Source organism: Electrona antarctica (genome assembly GCF_951216825.1).
Source record: "Electrona antarctica genome assembly, chromosome: 22".
NCBI lineage: Eukaryota > Metazoa > Chordata > Actinopteri > Myctophiformes > Myctophidae > Electrona > Electrona antarctica.
In genome coordinates, this window is record NC_136805.1 from 1309417 (window position 1) to 1332536 (window position 23120).

At 39.7% G+C, this 23120-nt stretch overlaps 1 protein-coding gene across 1 annotated transcript in view; it reads left to right on the forward strand.

The window, feature by feature from the left end:
• LOC306915996 (uncharacterized protein) overlaps positions 1-23120 on the forward strand; it is a gene marked incomplete at both ends in the record, with an annotated part of 41910 nt that overhangs the window by 5542 nt on the left and 13248 nt on the right. The window contains one exon of the mRNA XM_079493704.1: positions 6286-6619. Coding sequence (XP_079349830.1) covers positions 6286-6619 — 334 coding nt within the window. The remainder of the gene's footprint in view (positions 1-6285; positions 6620-23120) is intronic.

The window sequence follows — 23120 nt, forward strand, 5'->3', positions numbered from 1 at the left end:
CAAGAAAGGGAGTAAATTAGACCCCGGCAACTACCGCCCTATTTCTATTCTAAGCTCCATCTCGAAAGTGATGGAAAAAATAGTCTATGAACAGGTTGAAAAGTATCTTGCCACTAATAAATTAATGTTCGAGTTCCAATCTGGCTTCAGAACATCCCACTCCACTGACACATGCCTTCTCTATTTGAGCGACCACATCAAACAAGAGGTGGATGCTGGCAAATACTGCGGCATGGTCATGCTGGACCTCCAAAAGGCTTTTGACACCGTGAACCACTCCATACTGGTTAACAAGCTTAAAGCAATTGGTTTCGATAGCACATCAGTGAGCTGGCTGCAATCCTACCTGGAGGGGAGAGAACAGATGGTGGAAGTGAACGGAACACTGCCCGCCCCCCTCCCAGTGAGCTGTGGCGTTCCACAAGGAAGCATACTAGGGCCTCTACTGTTCCTAATATATGTAAACGACATGACTTCAGCTTGTGACTGCAACTTGTTCCTGTTCGCAGATGACTCGGCACTGCTGGTCTCGGACAGGGACAAACTGCAGGTTGAAAATGCCCTCAGCTCTGAACTCGGTAGAATCTGCACCTGGCTCGCTGATAACAAACTATCTTTACACCTGGGAAAAACTGAATCCATTCTCTTTGGATCTAATAGTAATCTCAGCAAGGCAAATGGCTTCTTGGTTAGAGTGGGTGACAATGTTATCACACGTAAAGATGAAATTACCTACCTAGGTTCCATCCTGGAGGCTAATCTTTCCGGTGATAAAATGGCCACCAACGTAATCAAAAAAGTCAACCAAAGAACAAGATTCCTTTACAGGATCTCCTCACTGGTCAACAAAAACACCTTGAAGACCTTAACAGGAGCCCTCGTACAAGGCTTCTTTGACTATGCATGCACCTCCTGGTACCACAGCACCTCAAAGGCCCTTAAAACTAGGCTCCAGACTTCCCAAAACAAACTGGTCAGGCTCCTACTTGGCCTCACCCCCCGAACCCACCTCACCCCTGCCCACTTTGACAGACTGAAATGGCTTAGGGTCGACGACAGAGTACAGCATCTTGCAATGGGTCTGGTCCACAAGATTCGATACTCCACCAAGATACCCATGTACCTGTCTAGATACTTCCTTAATGTTAACGAAGTCCACACCCACAACACCAGAGGGAGTGCAACGAACCATGTACAACCCAGATTCGGCACAAACAAGGGACTAAATTATTTTCGCTCTACCAACAGTCATTAAGACATGTGAATCCTTTGACTCCTTCAAAACCTCTCTCAAAGGGCACCTACGGATGGCTGCAATTCGAAACTGGCCTCCGTAAAATCTGAAAATCAGAACTGCAGCATCACTCCCAATCTTCCGCCGTAGTCTGAAGACCCACCTTTTCAGACTCCATCATGGCCCATAGCACTTATCCTACCCCCTTAGATAGCACTTTTAGACTTAGATAGCATTTGAAACAGACTTATAGCATGTCATGTAGACAGCAAAATAATTGCATTGTATGTAGTCATAGCACATCATAGTACATATGTATAGCATAGTATAGTATATGTTATAAGTGCTGTTTGTCAGCTTCCAAACAATTGTTGACAAACTCACTGATGCACCCATTCTGTGGTTGTAGGCGTACGCAGGCATAAAGAAGCCCAATGTGCACAGGCAGAAATCATTTTGCTTTGCTTTAATAGAAAATAAAGTGCATATATGACATTCTTTCTGTTCTCTTGGCTCACATTCTTTCTGTTCTCTGTGCTACTGGTAAAAACCGTGTTTCCACGTAGGTGCATAATTTCCCCCCCACACCTGTCCATAATTAAAGCCTAGGCCTGGGAGGCGTGCCCGTCTGCGCCCAACCAATAATTCAATTAGCCAACAATCAAAATATTAAGGCTAAATAATAACAGAAATAATAATCAGAAAATACAACTGTGAAATGGCTTCTACAGTATATTTGTATAGTTTATATGTATAGTGTCATTATATAGATATGTTCTAGTTACGTTCTTAGCTTACGCATGTTTCTTGATAAATGCATTTTATATATGTGATGTATTCCCATGCTTTTGTTCTTGCCTAATGTAAGTCGCTCTGGATTAAGAGCGTCTGCTAAATGCCTAAATTGTAAATTGTAATGATCATTATAACAATGTGAAATCAAATATTTAAAAAGAAGGGAAATATGATATTTGTGGACAATCAAACATATATGTTGGATGGATATGTTTTCATGTGGTGTCATTAACATTAATTTTGGCAATTGACATGTCACACTAACTATCTAGATTCTATAACATAAAAACATGTCAGTTTATTCCATAGAGGTTGCAGTCAGACCCCTGCATACACTGTCAGTCAGTCCATCAGAATCCAATGTCTGGTGGTGGTGTCATAACGTGTTACAGTACCACCACCTAGTGGTGAAATATCGTCATCACCACTGAAATAATTTATAGAACATACCAGTCAAAGGCCTACCCATTAAATAAGAAATACTAATAGGCAAGGCAAATATTCAGCTTAAGACCAAGTGCCATTTATTGAGCCGCTTGCCAATGGAATGTATAAATCAAACACAATCACCTTCCACTTGTTAAAGTAGTTTTTTCACATGTTTACATTATTTGTAAACATGGCTTAAATGCATTCTTCACACTTAACTGTCTCTGTTGTAAAAACACATGACAGATATATCACACCACCTGGCCCAAGGCGGTGTGTACACATGACAGATACATCATAGGCCTACCACCTGGCCCAAGGCGGTGTGTACACATGACAGATACATCATAGGCCTACCACCTGGCCCAAGGCGGTGTGTACACATGACAGATACATCATAGGCCTTCCACCTGGCCCAAGGCGGTCTACAGCAGTGGTGTAACGTAAGTACATTTACTCAAGTGCTGTAGGCTACTTAAGTAGGCCTGAAAAAGGAACAAACACCCGCACCGCACACTGTCTTCAAATTCAGTGACCAGCTTTTATTTAGGGAAACAGCAACGTTTCGGCCTATGCGGCCTTCATCAGGCTATCTTTATGAACACAAATGAGAAAGCATCCTTTTTGTAGTCTGTTGGTAAGCCTATCGGGACAAACCAAGAAATGACATCACTCACATCACTCACATCACGTCATATAAAAGCTCAATACACCAGTGCAAAGCAAAAAGAAAAAACATAATAATCCATATTAATAATCATGACAGTATACAATTGGTAATATTATTAATTAATAAGGTATACAAAAATCATGATCATGATGATACATCAAACATTTTGCAGGTTGAAGCTTCATGAAAAACTTTCCCTGTGAAAGAAACAGGGAACAGTTTACAAAAGGTAAAAACAGGTACAAAAGAAAATAACCAACATTACAATAAGTTAAAAACTATAGCCTATGGAGCAAGCTGAAGGATAAACAGAGATCACAGCATGACATTTAATAGCAATTCGTCATTAAGGCCTCTTTTTCAATTTTGGTCACCGTACCCTCTCCTACGCACCTGTCGCCTGTAGGTGTGCAAAAGCCTTGCTTTTTACGTAAGTAGGCCTAAAATGTTTTACTTTTACTTACCTAGTATTTCCAATTGTCAGTAGCGTACTCTAAAAAAGAAGAGACCAAGGCACTCTTGTAGAAAACATTTTAAAAAAGCCTTTAATTCAAAGTGGCTAATGCGTTCTTTCTTTTATTTCATTTATTCATGAAATAAAATAAATTACTTACACAAATCATGGATTTCTTAGTTTAATTCATGAAAAGTTTTGCTTTTTTGGGGAATGAATGTAGCCTACGGTATTGAGGAAATGTTTTGAAATAATAATTAAAAACAAAATGCAGGAAACCAAAAATATAGGGACCCATAATGTGTCTGTGACCCACTATGGGTCCCAACCCACTGTTTGGGAACCACTAGCCTACTATTTCCCAGTGTCATTTCATTGGGCAGTAGACATTAATTAGTAGGATAATATAAATTAATATGTATTTAATATTTGATTTGTGTTGTTTTCACAAATAGGCTATTTTTTCACCTTTTTAAAATATTTGATTGATTGATTGAAATGTTTGTAGAATACCGGTATGTAAATTCCAAGGAAAGTTGGCTAAAGGCCAATACAAAATATGCTATGAGGATAAAACACAGAAAAATAAGCTAATTCAATTCAATGCAAATAAGCTTGGCTGTGCTTGGTTTCTGTTCCAAACAAACCAGTCAGATCCGGTCTAGAGCCCGCCCACTACATCCGGTACTTTGAACACTTCCACATTGCAGCGCACACCGTTTCCGTATCCGCTCTTCACAGAGTAGCAGCAGAGCGTAAACATTAACAAACACAGAGTCTAATAAAAGCCATTAGGAGTTTACAACTAATGGAACCAAAGCATTGACTGATTAGGACAAGTTACAACTAATGGAACCAAAGCATTGACTGATTAGGACAAGTTACAACTAATGGAACCAAAGCATTGACTGATTAGGACAAGTTACAACTAACGGAACCAAAGCACTGGAAACAATGGCTGCTCTTCAAACCAGGTGAGGTTCAGTTAACTTTTATCTGTTGTGTGACACAACAGATAATCAATCAATCACAATCAATCCGTTTGTGACTAAACTTCAGACACAACTTGTGTCTGAAGTTTAGTCACAAACGGATTGATTGTGTCAGCCAGGTGTGTGTTCGTGTTTGTGGCAGCGGTGGCCGAACGGATAGCGGCGCGGTCTTGATACCGGAAGGTTCCTAGTTCGAATCAGCCGTCCGACACGTTAAAATTACCACCGCTGAAGTGCCCTTGAACAAGGCATTGAACCACTACGATGAAATGTGTTCTATGAGCAGGGCCTGGCTGGAAACAAGTTCTTGAGCTTAGCCCAGATACCCTGGGTAAATATAGATTTCATTTCATTTCATTTCCCTCGGTGTGTTGTGTTTGTGGCAGAGAGTGAAACACTAACTAAATGGATAGTGACATCCATAGATATGTCTATGGTCAGTATGGTGATATCAACGCAGCGTTGCTAAACTTCAGTGAAAGTTTTGCCTCCACTGAAAAGTATTTTTGTGTTTTTACAAACACAAAAAGAGAGACACCTGCGTCTTTTCTTTAGTGGTGATGATGATAGTTCACCACTAGGTGGTGGCATTGTAACACCGTGTTTAGTGACAGGCATTGACTTGTGATTGTGTGTGTGTGTGTGTGTGTGTGTGTGTGTGTGTGTGTGTGTGTGTGTGTGTGTGTGTGTGTGTGTGTGTGTGTGTGTGTGTGTGTGTGTGTGTGTGTGTGTGTGTGTGTGTGTGTGTGTGTGTGGTTGTTGGTTAATTGTTTGTCCAGCATCCAAGAGAGATTGCTCTGCTGTACCAAGTGTCAAGAGGATGGATTGAATATGCAGAAAAAACAGACTATTTCAAATATTGCTAGTATTTCATATTCAACTTCAAACTTCAAATAACTTTATTTTTCCTTTCGGAAACGTCTTTTGTGCAGTGGTAAAGACGACAGAATCTTTCCATATTCATATTCCATATAACAGTCTCATTCTAACTTAAATCTAGATCTACATGATTATGTTACTGCACTTTTTCTCAGGTTAGAATCACATTTAATTTCTAATCAGACTTCTAATCATGTTGGGCTCTATTGCTCTATTGCTCTTATTTGCAATGTGTGTAGTTGTAAGCCGGTGGAGTTTTTTCAGGAAATTAAGAGAACCTTATATATTTTTTAAACGATGCAATACTGCCTCTGTTGGTGTTGTGACTTTAGATATATAGTGTAAATTACTTGCATGAGAAGGAGAGGTGGCGGAGTGAGCTGGTTTAGACAGTTTGAGGGTGCAATGGAGTTAAGAGGTTTTGTCCAATGCGTTTTTTACTACTTTCCATTTTATTAAGGTGCGATGTAAGTTGAATTTGTTTCCACTTTAGTATAGAAGACAGTGGTCTGGTTTATCTACAAGACTGGTGAAGACCTATAACAACAAATTAGTATATTGTCAAATCCTCAGTCTCATATCCTATTGTGCTCTATTGTTCTCATTTTATTTCTTATCTATATTCACAGTGAAATCCCATTGTGTAATGTGTAGGCCTGTGTGCAGAAACATGTGTCCGTAGTGTAAGGCATTACGTGCTGCGGCGCGACAGCTTGGCTGAAGAACCTGATGTTGGATAGGAAATTGTGGAGGGCAGCGATCCAGGAATTCTGAGTTGGTGTTGGCTATAGACCTCACTCTCGCAGTAACTAACTAACACGTGAGGAAAAAGGCTCAGCAGCGACTGTACTGGCTCCGCCGCCTGAAGAAGCTCGGAGTAGGAAACCGCATCCTCAGGCTGTACTACAACAGTTCTGTTGAAGGCATCCTAACAGGCTGTGTCACGGCCTGGTACGGGAACTGCACTGCCCGAGAAAAGATCAGCCTACAACGAGTAGTGCGATCGGCAGAGCGGATAATGGGAATCGAGCTCCCAGCGTTCCAGGAACTGTACAAAAGGCGGTGCGTGGTCAAAGCCAAGCGCATCATCAAGGACAAGCACCACCCAAGTCACAGACTGTTCAAACCCCTACAACGACCGCGACCGGGCAAGGGGCTCTACCGCAGTATCAAGAGTTCCACCACCAGGCTCTGGTGCAGTTTTAATCCGGCTGCTGTCAGGATGCTGAATGAGGCATAAGCCTTGTTCAGCAGCCTTTTCTGGCTCTTCCTGAACACACCTGTGGATTATACCAGGGACAATGACTTGGACTTGGACTTGGACTTAGCTCCCCCTCGGACACACCTGTGGACTACACCAGGTACAAATTACTTTTTGTTGCACTCCCTCATGGAGCTACCTGCGGATTATACTAGGGTCAGTCCACCCTAGGTGGACACGCACTGACCTTTTGCACCTTAATCCCATGTACAACGCACTGACTTTTTTGTTTTTCTATTGTTGCTCTTGTTGTGTTGTTATTGCTCTTTTTTTTTCTCTAAGCACCTTAACGTCCATATGTATATGCACAGTATAAGTATAACATGCACAGTATACATACATTGCTGCTATGCTCAGGCACCTTAGTTAGTTTTTTTTTATTATCTCAGGTTTTTGTAAATATGTAGATTCTGTTGCTCTCTTGTTTTGATCTCCTTCCCACCTGCCCCCCACCCCTCTTCTCCCCCCCCCCCCCCCCTCTTCTTTCTATGGAAATTAACGTTGCGATGGGAACGATGTACAAAAACGAATTTCACCCACTTCTTTACCTTGTAAACCTGTGATGTGACAATAAAACTGATTCTGATTCTAATTCTAATTCATGATCAGGATAAGTCAGGATAAGTCATTATCCTTATAATACACATATCCTATATTCACAGTTACATTGTCATTAACAACAGAGACACAATAACAGCATCAACTGTATTTGTGTAAACCTGGAAATCTGGACAACTTTAAGTCATTGCTCAGGTGTGTGGAATTAGTTTCAATAGGGTTGTTTTGTACTTTTATTCAATGTTAGTTAACACAGACTTCATTATATTTCTGGCCACAGGGTTCACATTTCAAATTGTGCTACTGCTACTGTTATTGATTACAAATTAGTTATGCACCGAATATTCGGCCGCAGAAATTATTCGGCAGAAAATATTCGGCAGAAAATATTCGGCAGAAAATGGCTTACATTTTTATTTGGTTTCGGCCCAAATAGGCAGAAAATATATCACCGAATAGTGTATGCAATGAATGCATTCAAAAGAGCTGAATAAATATTTTATGGACCCATAATATTGATTGTTGTTTAAGTTAAGTTTTGCCATAACCATTTATTTTGCCATAAATCAGGTAGCTTTAAGGTGCGGCCATGACAGCAATGGTAGGAAAACAGATATATAATATGAATCATATTCGGATATTCGGTATTCAGTTTTCGACCAACGGTTTCCTATATTCGGTATTCGTTTTGGCCAAGAATTTCCCTTTCGGTGCATCCCTACTACAATTACTATTAACATTGAGTGACTGCAGTTTCTTCCAGCTGTGAAATGTCTCTTTAAGGATCACATTATGGATGAACTGAGACCATTTTACACCTCTTTGACTCTGAGGAGTTTAAGGATCACATTATGGATGAACTGAGACCATTTTACACCTCTTTGACTCTGAGGAGTTTCAGCAGAACTACAGTGATAGGCCTATCATTACCAACGTATTATTATTATCCCTTGTGAAATCTTAAAGGTGCTGTAGTGTAAGGGATGTTTTGTTAAAATGGCTGTAGTAATCAGTCCTATATTGTTCAGTAACAGAGGTCTGTAAGGGATGTTTTGTTAAAATGGCTGTAGTAATCAGTCCTATATTGTTCAGTAACAGAGGTCTGTAAGGGATGTTTTGTTAAAATGGCTGTAGTAATCAGTCCTATATTGTTCAGTAACAGAGGTCTGTAAGGGATGTTTTGTTAAAATGGCTGTAGTAATCAGTCCTATATTGTTCAGTAACAGAGGTCTGTAAGGATGTTTTGATAAAATGGCTGTAGTAATCAGTCCTATATTGTTCAGTAACAGAGGTCTGTAAGTGATGTTTTGTTAAAATGTCTGTAGTAATCAGTCCTATATTGTTCAGTAACATAGGTCTGTAAGTGATGTTTTGTTAAAATGGCTGTAGTAATCAGTCCTATATTGTTCTGTAAGGATGTTTTGTTAAAATGGCTGTAGTAATCAGTCCTATATTGTTCAGTAACAGAGGTCTGTAAGTGATGTTTTGTTAAAATGGCTGTAGTAATCAGTCCTATATTGTTCAGTAACAGAGGTCTGTAAGTGATGTTTTGTTAAAATGGCTGTAGTAATCAGTCCTATATTGTTCAGTAACAGAGGTCTGTAAGTGATGTTTTGTTAAAATGGCTGTAGTAATCAGTCCTATATTGTTCAGTAACAGAGGTCTGTAAGTGATGTTTTGTTAAAATGGCTGTAGTAATCAGTCCTATATTGTTCAGTAACAGAGGTCTGTAAGTGATGTTTTGTTAAAATGGCTGTAGTAATCAGTCCTATATTGTTCAGTAACAGAGGTCTGTAAGTGATGTTTTGTTAAAATGTCTGTAGTAATCAGTCCTATATTGTTCAGTAACAGAGGTCTGTAAGTGATGTTTTGTTAAAATGGCTGTAGTAATCAGTCCTATATTGTTCAGTAACAGAGGTCTGTAAGTGATGTTTTGTTAAAATGGCTGTAGTAATCAGTCCTATATTGTTCAGTAACAGAGGTCTGTAAGGGATGTTTTGTTAAAATGGCTGTAGTAATCAGTCCTATATTGTTCAGTAACAGAGGTCTGTAAGGGATGTTTTGTTAAAATGGCTGTAGTAATCAGTCCTATATTGTTCAGTAACAGAGGTCTGTAAGGATGTTTTGATAAAATGGCTGTAGTAATCAGTCCTATATTGTTCAGTAACAGAGGTCTGTAAGGATGTTTTGTTAAAATGGCTGTAGTAATCAGTCCTATATTGTTCAGTAACCAGTGATGTAAATAGGGTGCGTTTTGCGTCCCAAAACGCACTTTATAGTTATGGGACGCAATAAACCAAAAGCCTCTGCATCCTGTGGACGCAACTTTATCCTGGCTGCACTGAAGACTATGGCACTCTCTCGGTCACACACTGTCCTACGTGGAAGTCTAGCACTCTTTCGGTCACACACTGTTCTACGTGGAAGTCTTGCACTCTTTCGGTCACACACAGGCTGCAACATCGGGTCTCATCACAACCCAATGCGCGACCCGTGAAGTCGGGGGGAAAATAATAAAAGAGAGAAAAGAAAAAGACGGAGTGACAAATCGTTAGCAACAAGCTATGCTAACAGACTGGTGGTGGTGGTGTTCATAGATCTATGGTGGTGTTGGCTATTAGCTTGTTGTTGCTGCTGCTGATTCAACGCACTGATTGAACTTCACTTCATGTCCGCCTGTAACGTGAACGAATCCTGACACCAGCGCTGCAAAAACAGACAGATCTACAAGCTCTCAACGCGCTGCAAACGGCGCTGCAGAGATGGGCGCATCTGCGGGTTCTCAACGCGTTTGTTTTTGCAGCGCTGGTGTCAGGGTTCGTTCACGTTGATCTACAAGCTCTCAACACGTTGTAAACGGCGCTGCAGAGACAGGCGCGACGCGTTGAGAGCTTGTGAATCTGTCTTTTTTGCAGCTGCCATTCTTCCCTGTAGACAGGGACTCAAGCGACTTCTAAGTTCCACTTTTCCAAATAAATTATTTTACATCCACAATGGCAAACCTATTTGCATTTTGGCTAAGTACAATAATTGCAACTGCAACTTTTGGTTGGTATATTAAGCTATGTTAAATCCACTGTTGCCCACTATTAGTATTTCTTACTGAGTTGTGCTTGCTAATACTACTAGCCTACATAAAAATATATACTGTATAGGCCTATTTGATATTTTTATATATATATTTTTTTATAAAAAATGTTTTATTATTATTTTTGAGTGGTGCAACCACTCCCTTACGGAGCTATGTGTGTGTCTGGGTATGAGCACAAAAATAGCATGGTTGTTTTTCACCATCTGTGCGCAACCTAACGCACACACAAACACACACGCACGTATTAACTGCATGTATATATGATGCTTTCGGGGGGTGCCAATACATTACAGTGACAGTACAGTACAGTAGAGGGTACAGTAGAGGGACCGCCACACGGTAACTGTCATTTCTCAACCGTTTCGGATGCGGCACGGCACGCCGGAACCGGCCCGGCCCCCTGGGCGCATTCCTGGGGGTCTGGCGAACCCCCTCACGGAATTGCACCACTCACTTCACACAGGTGTGATTTTTTTTGGGACTCATAAGAATTTTTTGGGACTCATTTGAATGACCACCTGTGCATCCCGGGACCCATTACATTGAAAACCTATTTACATCACTGAGTAACAGAGGTCTGTAAGTGATGTTTTGTTAAAATGGCTGTAGTAATCAGTCCTATATTGTTTGTTCAGTAACAGAGGTCTGTAAGGATGTTTTGTTAAAATGGCTGTAGTAATCAGTCCTATATTGTTCGTTCAGTAACAGAGGTCTGTAAGGATGTTTTGTTAAAATGGCTGTAGTAATCAGTCCTATATTGTTCAGTAACAGAGGTCTGTAAGTGATGTTTTGTTAAAATGGCTGTAGTAATCAGTCCTATATTGTTTGTTCAGTAACAGAGGTCTGTAAGGATGTTTTGTTAAAATGGCTGTAGTAATCAGTCCTATATTGTTCGTTCAGTAACAGAGGTCTGTAAGGATGTTTTGTTAAAATGGCTGTAGTAATCAGTCCTATATTGTTCAGTAACAGAGGTCTGTAAGGGATGTTTTGTTAAAATGGCTGTAGTAATCAGTCCTATATTGTTTGTTCAGTAACAGAGGTCTGTAAGGATGTTTTGTTAAAATGGCTGTAGTAATCAGTCCTATATTGTTCAGTAACAGGTCTTCCCATGTCTCCACACCTACTTCACTAACATCATTATTACGCTCATAATGTGAATGCAATCTGATAATAATACAATTTATAATTAACAGTAATATGAAGGGGGGATATATTTAAGAACTTATGCCTAGACAATATTTCTTTCACATGTTTTATTTAAAAAAATAATGCTTACAACATGTAGCCTATCACTAGAAAATACATACAAAAATATTCTCTCTTAGTTAGAATGCAGACAAATCTGAGATGGTAAAAGAGAACTGGCTATTTGAAACATGATCTACATGAAAGAGAGACATGTCATTTGAACAATACTGTATACTGCCTGAGGATGGAAGAAAGACCATCTTTTCTGTGTCACTGACAATATCACAAAACTCACTTCTGCCACAAAACAAACAAATGTGTTAATTTTTAACGATATAGGGCCTACTAAGAAACAAACCGTGTCAACAATTCCCATTTTGGACAAGAACAAACTTCCATAATAACAATTTAAAAAATCCATTGTATGACAAAAAAATGGAGAGTGTTCTCCATAGGGTTTCTCTCCAGTGTGAATTCTCTGGTGTGTTTATTTTGGAATGCAGCTTTTTTCATTTAGTTTGATTATGAGTTATGTTGTAAGGGATATGTTTGGTTAAAATAGCTCTAGTAATTGATATATTTGTTCAGTAACAGAGGTCTTCCCATGTCTCCATACCTACTTCACTAACATCATTATTACGCTTTGAAGGAGGAAAGACAATATTGCTTTAACAGGTTTTATTTGAAAAATTATCATGTGTGCTTACAACATATATCACTAGAAAATTCATTTTATACAAAAACATGTGTTTTATTTTCTTCTTCTTCTCTCTCAGTTGGAATGCAGACAAATCTGAAATGGTAAACAGAGAACTGGCCATTTGAAACATGATCTACATGAAAGTGAGAATAGGCCTACATGTCAATCGAACACTACTGTGTCACTTTCTGTGTCACTAATCATACATCAACAACATTCACTTGTGCCACAATGTCTAATATAGAATTAATCAACAAATTAGTTTAATTACCATCATATTAATCTTGATCATCATGCTACACTTGGTTATTCTGATTTGCTGATGATTCTCATCCGCTCTAATGACATAATGTTCAGACTAAACAGATCCACAAGTTCATGACGTTTTCGGTGGCTTGAATTAGTAAAATTATTCCCACACTGACCACAAGGGAACCGTTTAAATCATCACAATTATTTGGGTTTCTCTCTGGTGTGAATTCTCTGGTGCCTTTTTAGGCTTGACATTTGAGAGAAGTGTTGTCCACAATGATCACATCCATAGGGTTTCTCCCCAGTGTGAATTCTCTGGTGTGTTTTAAGGATGTTCATTTGAGAGAAGTGTTGTCCACACTGATCACATCCATAGAGTTTCTCTCCAGTGTGAATTATCTGGTGTTTTTTTCAGGGTGGACTTGTCAGAGAAGTGTTGTCCACACTGATCACATCCATAGGGTTTCTCTCCAGTGTGAATTCTCTGGTGGCTTTTAAGTCTGTTCATTCGAGATAAATGTTGTCCACACTGATTACACCCATAGGGTTTCTCTCCAGTATGAATTCTCTGGTGTTTTTTCATGCTTGGCATATGAGAGAAGTGTTGTCCACAATGATCACATCCATAGGGTTTCTCTCCAGTGTGAATTCTCTGGTGGCTTTTAAGGTTTCCCATTGTAGAGCAGTGCTGTCCACACTGATCACATCCATAGGGTTTCTCTCCAGTGTGAATTCTTTGGTGTATTTTCAGGGTGGACCTGTCAGAGAAGTGTTGTCCTCACATCCATAGGGTTTCTCTCCAGTGTGAATTCTCTGGTGTTTTTTCAGGGTGGACCTGTCAGAGAAGTGTTGTCCACACTGATCACATCCATAAGGTTTCTCTCCATTATGAATTCTCTGGTGTTTTTTAAGGTTTCCCATTGTAGAGAACTGTTGTCCACACTGATCACATCCACAGGTAAACCAGACTGATGATGCAACACTGAATTGGAAACACAGACAAAGGAAATGTTGTTTAGAGGAATTCCTGGACTTAAAATAGCAAAAACTAGTGTGAAGTTAATGTACCCAATTATCAATTTAGCATCCATTTATAATTCGATTCTACAATCGTTTTATATTTTAGAAAAAACAGGTAGTCAATGCTAAAAAATCAAAACAAATAAATTACTAGATAAAAAAACATCCTTATGGCATGCTGTATATCCATATAAACACAGTAAGTAACTTACAGAGGTATTGGTGATCCTTGGGTGTGTTGAGAGAGTTCATCTTCAGCTGAAGTCTGGAGTCCACAGTCAGATGAGATCAGAAAGTATATATATCCTGGAGGAGTTGTGGAGAACTGACAACTACAAACTCTTCTTATACTAGAGAGCCTGAGGTGGAACCACTAACTGCTTGGTGTTGATTGGCCAAAGAGTGGAACAATAGAATCATCAACCTAACAAACTGCTGCATGTGCTCCACCCCTCTCTGACCCCTCCCCCAGGTCATGCTCTATGCAACATTCTAGAAATAAACTGCTAACTGTGAGATTGCTTTGCAAGCTTCATATTAATATATGAATCTATCTATATCCAATATAGAGTATCTGACTATCTGGATAATATATGTACAGTCTAACAATATTGAATAAGTGTATATTAATGAAGTGTTACTGCAGCAGAGCCATTAAGAGGATTGCTCCACATTCTTTCAGTAACATAGAACCAGCTCTGGTGAAGAAACAAGAAAAACAGTTAATGTGTAGGCCTGTGTGCTGAAACATGTGTCCATAGTGTAAGCCATTATTAAGTCATGATCAGGATAAATCAGAATAATTCATTGAGATTATAATAATCATGTGTGTGGAATTAGTTTCAATAGGGTTGTGATGACTGCACTTTTATTCAATGTTTTTTTCAAATGCTGAATAATGAACAAACCCCACATTCTTTCCCCAGGTTAAAATGTAAATAGGCTACAATGTTGATGGCTAATGCGTCATTCTCTCCACCAATCACAACCTAACAAACTGCTGCATGTGCTCCACTCTAGGTCATGTTCTATGCAACATTCTATAAATAAACTGCTAACTGTGATATTGCTTTGTAAGCTTCATAATGATTCTAAATCTAAACTCTAAATCTAAACTATGAATCATATTTAATATATGAATATATATCCAAGTACTGTATGGACTGAGTATCTGGATAATAATATATGTACAGTCAACAATATTGAATAAGTGGATATGAATGAATTGTTACTGCAGCAGATCGAGCCATTAAGTGGATTTCTCCACATTCCACAAAAAAACAAACTGCCACCCACCCCCTAAAATGATTGCAAACAGTCTTCATAAATAGTACACAAGCCTTCACATCTAACTGGGAGTGCCTTACATTTGTGATGGTTGACCCCACAAAACGCTGCAGGTTGTTTGTCCAGCACCCAAGAGGGATTGCTCTGGCATACCAACGTTCATTCACTATAGACAATGCATTCAAATGCAGATATTAAACGTGTTAATGGTCACTGGTTGTCTGACATTGGACAGATCACCTGTTAATGATCACATTATGGATGAACTGAGACCATTTTACACCTCTTTGACTCTGAGTTTCAGCAGAAGGTCTATCATCACATGGAACTTATTATTATCCTTTGTGAAAGGTTAATGGTGTTGTAAGGGATATGTTTTGTTAAAATAGCTCTAGTAATCATTGATAGGCCTATTGTTTGTTCAGTAACAGCAGTCTTCCCATGTCTCCATACCTACTTCACTAACATCATTATTATGCTTTCATAATGTGAAATGTGATAATAATACAATTGATCAACAGTAATATGAAGGAGGAAAGCCCTGGTTTTATTTGAAAAAATCATGTGTGCTTACAGCATATCACTAGAAAATACATTATATACAAAAACATATGCTAATTTATTCTCTCTCAGTTGGAATGCAGACAAATCTGTAATGGTAACCAGATAACTGGCCATTTGAACACTACTGTATACTGGCTGAGGATGGGAGAAAGACCTTATTTTCTGTGTCACTAATCATACATCACAACATTCACTTTGTTGTGCCACAATGTCTTATATAAAATGTCTAATAAAAAGTGTCATATACAGTACTGGTATATACAATATAAACTATCAAGTGCAATATTCAATATACAATGTAAAATAAATACATATAATAAGGTGCATGGTCAAAATGGAAATTAAAAGAGACAGAAATGCCTCATCTCCAAGTAGAGAAACATTTGCAGCAGAAATGAATAGCAGCACATTACAGAATCTTACCACATATATCACTATAAAATACATTAGGCCTATATACAAAAACGTGTGTTAATTTCTCTCTCAGTTGGAATGGAGACACATCTGAAATGGTAACCAGAGAATTGGCCATTTGAGATGCATGCTCTGAGTAGGAAAGAGAGAGAACACATCTTGTGATGTCAAAGTGCAATGTCAAATATAAAATAAAAATAAATACAAAAAGGAAATAAAACGATACAGAAATGCATCATCAAGTAGAAAAAGTAGAAAATCAAAAAATGAATTAAAAGTAATAATCACTCACCCTCACACATTATGACACCAGAATACGGGTGTTTTCAATTAATCTGATGAAAGGAGATGTAGTTCGCACACCGGCCTTGAGCTCCACATTTTTATTTCATGGAGAAGAGGATACAACGTTTCGACCCCCTTCGGGTCAGGATATGTTCAATTAATCTAACATGGTTAAAATGGTGTTTGAAAATACAATGGGAAGCTTGTATATGGACTTCTGTTAATATCTCCTTTCATATATTTGACCAATGGCTGTAGCCATAACATTTAAGAACGTACACTATGTATTTTGTAACACGTTTTATTTCATCCATACTTACAACACATGTATGTACAAAATGTGATTATGTGCTAATTTCTTCCCTGTCACAGACAATGTGTCAAATTTAAAATGTTTTGAAAAATGCCCAATAAGAAAGTCCATTAACAAGTTAAACAAAATCGATCTATACATACAGCTGTATGGTCACAAAAAAGATATATACCAAAGGCTTTTCCACACACATCACAATCATTTGGGTTTCTCTCCAGTGTGAATTCTGGTGGCTTTTAAGGTGTGCCATTTGAGAGAAGTGTTGTCCACAATCATCACATCCATATGGTTTCTCTCCAGTGTGAATTCTCTGGTGTGTTTTAAGGGTGTCCATTTGAGAGAAGCGTTTACCACAATGATCACATCCATAAGGTTTCTCTCCAGTGTGAATTCTCTGGTGGCTTTTAAGGGTGTTCATTTGAGAGAAACGTTGTCCACACTGATCACATCCATAGGGTTTCTCTCCAGTGTGAATTCTCTGGTGTGTTTTAAGGCTTACCATGTGGGAGAAGTGTTGTCCACACTGATTACACCCATAGGGTTTCTTACCAGTATGAATTCTCTGGTGTGATTTAAGGTGTCCCATTGTAGAGAAGTGTTGTCCACACTGATCACACCCATAGGGTTTCTCTCCAGTGTGAATCCTCTGGTGTGATTTAAGGTGTCCCATTGTAGAAAAGTGTTGTCCACACTGATCACATCCATAGGGTTTCTCTCCAGTGTGAATTCTCTGGTGTTTTTTCAGGGTGGACTTGTCAGAGAAGTGTTGTCCACACTGATCACATCCATAGGGTTTCTCTCCAGTGTGAATTCTCTGGTGTTTTTTCAGGGTGGATACTCATATCCTATATTCATGGGAAACAAGTCAAGTCATTGTTCAGGTTGTGTTGCTCTGAGGGAATGTGGAGCACTCGTGGAATTAGTTAGGCTTTTGGCTGCACTTTATTTAAAAAAAAAAGTAAAATGCTAAATAGTGAACAAACCCCACATTCTTTCCCAGGTTAAAACATGCAAAATGATGATGGCTGATGCTTCATTCACTATAGACAAGCATTCAAATGCAGATATTAAACATGTTAATGGTCACTGGTTGTCTGACATTGGACAGATCACCTGTTAATGATCACAATATGGATGAACTGAGACCATTTTACACCTCTTTGACTCTGAGTTTCAGCAGAACTACAGAAATAGGTCTATCATCACATTAACTTATTATTATCCTTTGTGAAATGTGAATGGTGTTGTAAGGGATATGTTTTGTTAAAATAGCTCTAGTAATCATTGATAGGCCTATTGTTTGTTCAGTAACAGAAGTCTTCCCATGTCTCCATACCTACTTCACTAACATCATTATTATGCTTTCATAATGTGAAATGTGATAATAATACAATTGATCAACAGTAATATGAAGGAGGAAAAGCCTGGTTTTATTTGAAAAATGCTGACGTGTGCTTACAACATATCACTAGAACATACATTATATATAAAAACATATGCTAATTTATTCTCTCTCAGTTGGAATGCAGACAAATCTGTAATGACAACCAGAGAACTGGCCATTTAAATACTACTACTGGCTGAGGATGGAATAAAGGCCTTATTTTCACTTAGTTGTGCCTGACAACAAATGCCTGACAACCAATTAGTAGCTATATTGTCAAATCCTCTACTCTGCTCTATTGTTCTCATTTTATTGCGTATCTATATTTACAGTGAAACCCCATTGTGTAATGTGTAGGCCTGTGTGCAGAAATATGAAGGAGGAAAAGCCTGGTTTTATTTGAAAAATGCTCACGTGTGCTTACAACATATCACTAGAACATACCTACACACCATGGGTCACACATGATCTCAGTTTCAGTCGACTGTAGTGTCTTAGGTAGCATAGTGTCATGTCTGGATCAGTGTTGGTCGACATCACTGATCCAGTGGCGTTGTCATAGTCAAACATGTACTGTACACCAAATCCAATACCAATAACTGGGAGTGCATTACATTTGTGATGGTTGACCCCACAAACACCTTGAGACGGTCATAGGTGAGACATGGTGATGAAGGGATGGTCCAACACCTGGTCAGGTGTTATCCTCTCTGGATCCAGATGAAGCATTCGTTTCAACAGGTCCATGAAGACGTCACAAGATGTTTTTTATCTGCATCGTAACGTAGCGAGGAGAACACTCCTTCCAGTGAGCAGGTCTCGTCCAATAATAGGTCTTCATCTTCTGCCTTGAACTCCTGCACTGTGTAATACTCCTCTGGTTCCTGAAAAATAAAAAAATCTGACTGAATGACGTGCAAAGATAGCCTTATACTTTAACATTTCAGAGATTAAGTTATTACTCCAGTATTAGTTGCAGTCATACCTTAAATCTCCATGTGTCGTCGTCCTGAATGAAATGGCTGCAGGTTGTTTGTCCAGCATCCAAGAGAGATTGCTCTGGCATACCAAGGATGGATTGAACCTGCAGAAACACAAGATAATTCACATATTGAGAATATTTCATAAACAGTGGATATATGGATTAAAGATGAACATGTAATTACTGCATGGTTTTATTCAAAGTACAATCAGAATGCATGTAGTAATGTGCAGTGCATCGGCACAATACTCACCACATCATATTCACTCCTCCCGCCGAAGAGATCACGGAACAGCATCCCATTAACCACCATACAGCCCAGTGACCACATGTCAAGTGCCTCTGTGATCGGGAGGCCCAGGAAGAGTTCTGGTGATCTGTGGGTTGTAAAAGAAAAGGATAACGTTAGCAACTTTCAAGTTTCTTCAAGTTCTCAATTGCACTTGTTACACTTTCCATTTTAATATTTGCTTGCATTGAGCTTTCAGTAAAGTAGATAATAAGGCAATGATGAATACAATAATAACAGCTCAATATAACTCACCTATACTCAAGAGGAGGTCTGATCCTCCGTTGCTTGGTCTCAGAGACAGGAACGGCCAGACCAAAGTCAATGAGTTTGACTTTGAGGGGCTGTTCTCGTTGGTTCACCAGCATGATGTTGTCTAGTTTGATGTCTGTATGGATCAGACCTATTCCCTTCAGGGCCTGGAGTGCAATGGCAAACTGCAAGACAAGAATAAAGAGCATGATCAGAAATTCAGAAATTTAACTCGGTATCTTTGTATCAATATTTTTACCATCACTTTAAAATAGAATTGTCAAAGCCATACCTGCTGTATGATGTATCTCGTCTCCATCATGGACATAGGGACATGTCTCTTGTTCAAGAAATCCAGGAGATTAACATCCAGAGACTCAAACACCATGCACCTCAATCCTTTATGCACAAAGCTGTCGTGAAATCTCACTGTTCCACACGTGTCAGGGTCCAGGACTTTCATAATTTGCAACACGGCAATCTAGGAATACAAGAAAGATTTAGATTAGATAACTTAATGATAAACCAGAGCCAAATATTAAAATCTTCAAGAACAATGCTATTGCTTACCTCACGTGCTGCCAATTCATCGTGATCGCGGCGATTCTTCAATATCTTGATGGCCACCGTGTCACCGGTGAACGTGCTGATGGCTTTGGCCACCGTCCCAAAGCTTCCTTCCCCCATGAAGCTCTGGACGAGGTACTGGCCTCAGTCCAGCAGGTCCATCTCAGACACCATGTAACTCTCTGGACCGTCCGAGTGTTGGGAGGAGCTGGAGCACGCCACCCAGCTTAACTCTGCCCCACTCTGGATCCGAGCTAAACGAGCAGGACATGATGCCGGGCCCGGGCAGGACATGATGCCGGGCCCAGGGGTGGTCTGGGGCGGGACTTCAACGTATTTTAACAAGTTGTGCCCAACCAGGCACCACTCTGTCACAGAGCGTTGGGGGGAGAGGGTGGTCAGGACTAGTGATCGACCGATAATCGGCCGTGGCCGATTATCGGCTTCGATATTCATGTTTTTCATTAATATCGGTATCGGTGCTAAAAACAAATAATCGGAAAAAAAAACGGACGATTATTATATTTCTCATAAATGCGCAAACATGGTGAAACAACCACTTTCATTGAAAATCCGGTAGAGTACGGTTGTAAGGAGATGTATAGCTGCGTGTCTGACTCTCCCAGTGCTCCACTCCCAGTGGAGTAGTAGACACGGCTCCACTCTGCACTGACGTCTCCTCTCTCACACACACACACACACACACACACACACACACACACACACGGAGTCAGAGAGAGGGCCACTGCACTGACTGCAGGCAGGAGAAAGGATTATAGGCTACTAACCTTGTAACCATAAAAAGCTTTGCTGTTTTCATCTTCAATTAACCAAAATAAAATCCACACGTGAGAGGGACAGAGAGCAGTGGTAGAACTACGTTAGCCAAGCTAGCTGCTGCCTGCTAACGCTGCAAACAACAGCTGTAACGCGTTGTCTATTGATTGCCTGTCGTGTGTGTGTGTGTGTGTGCGCCAGCCAACTGAAGCACAACTTTTTTTCCCCCCCATCCTGACTAGCCTAATATGATTATTGCATTTTGTCTATATGCAATAACTAACTGCAAGCCAATGAAGAATGAACCAATCAGTAGCATGGCAGTCTTCATTTCTAATTCATATTCATTTAGTTGCCAATCATTTTACTGTTGGCCAGTGTTTTGACTTTTGAGACATATTGTCTTTTATTGCTATAAAATGAATGGTAAAAACAAATTCTACATGCATTAAAAAAGTGGCCAGTGATCTTGAAAGTAGCAAATTTCAGTGGTGGAGTAAAAACAAGGTAACATGGCTTTGGAGAGTTTGGGCAGCAGATCTACAAGCTCTCAACATGTCATGATGCAATGTGCTGTGGGCTTGTAGATCACCAATTTTGATAAACTAGAACGGTGCCCATAGGGCCTCTACAGCCCATTGGGCACTGATCTACTTGGAACGATGCAAGTTGGAAATGAATGCCCCACCCAGATATCATCCTTTTATGCCCATATATGGAGTTCTTTGTAAGGCATGCCCAAATAGGGAGTATATGCAGCCAGCTTGTGGAGTTCTGTCTTCTGTGTCAGGCATGCCCAAATATGGAGTGCTGTGAGGTCAGGCCAGGCCAGCTGGCCAGGCCAGCTCCATATGGACGCTGGGCATGGGCCTGGTCAAGAGCCCGGGCAGAGGCCTTTTTGGGGCGGTTCTGGACAATTACACACACAAACACTTGGTGCATTCATAGATAGATAGATAGATAGATAGATAGATAGATAGATAGATACAATTATATATATATGCTGCTACAGTACATGTTTGCACTTGAATTTAAAAAAAGCTGCATTTGATGGAGGGGGGGGGGGGGAAGTGTTACTGAAATGATGTTGGTGCTTCTTGCACTTCCTTTTTTATAAGCGATACATATTCTCCAATGCATTTAAAGGAATTCTTGTGTTGGAATTTATGTTACTGTAAAAAATAATTTTTTGAACTTAAATTAATATCGGTTCATAATATCGGCTATCGGCTTTTTGATTGTCCACTAATCGGTGATCGGATATATCGGCCAAAAACCATATCGGTCGATCACTAGTCAGGACATCGATAGGGACGTCCTCAGAGTTTATTGCGTCCTGCTCAAATCTGTCCCACTCTGGATCAGAGCTAGTGGGGAAGGAAATGATGGAGTGTCGGGGGGCGATCGTAGTCAGGACGTCGGCCATTGGGGTGGTGACCTCGACGGATTTGCCCACGGAAGGTTTTTGAAATGGCAACTGCTTCTTCTGAGCACCTACAGAGAGAAGAGAGATAATTTTAGACCCTTGTGAGTGACTCATGGAATATCATACACAAAATAATACTCCCCAAACCTGATCAATTAAAGCTGTGAACTATTAAATCTGTGATTGATACGCTCGGCTCAACACATACATGAGCTGAGTTACACATTAATTGTAACACAGTCCATAACAATGAATGAATCAAGCTATGATGATATTATGTACTAAAGTTTGACTAGCAGGCTAATAGTTTCACAAATCAAAAACTATAGCAGTAATATATAGAAATAAAACTGCAGGTAAATGGAAACATGTGTAATTCACATGTATTTACTCAAGTTGCATAATACATTTTATTTCAAGATAAGATAAGACGAGAAGTGTACTGTGTGGTCATTGATCCTTACCTGTACGTGTCCTTGAAGAGCGCTGGTATGGTTCAAAGCGGTGCTTTTTCAGACCTCCTACTTTGAGTTTTAATCCTTTGCTCTCCTGTTGTCTCCTGGTCATTAATGTAGTCATGGTGTGTTTGAGTCCTCAATCTTTCTCCTGCTGCTTTCTCAAGATTCAGATGATCTGCTCTGAAGAAAACACTGACCGTGCACTATATATGCAGTCTAGTCAGGGTACTTAGTGAAGATGTAACCTGGTTGGTCAGAGTAGCATGGCCCTCTCTGGCCAATCAGGGAACACCTTTCACAAGGTGTGTGTTGTTGAGGGGAAATGGGGGAGCGTTGGTTATTGGGCCCCCATTAGCCTACATGAAAGAGCCAGTTGTCCCCTGTTGTTGATGTTCTATTAGTTTTGGTTTTGTGTATTATTATCTTTTGTTAAAACAATTTTATTAGCACAACTGAAGCACTGCTAAAAGCTGGATTTCAATTAAGAACAGGTTTTCCACTTCATCTGGAGAAAAATAAAATGCAATGGCCGAAAACAGAGTCCACTTGAACATAACAGTCCACTTTGGTTGAACAATATTTAGTATACTAGTCTAGTG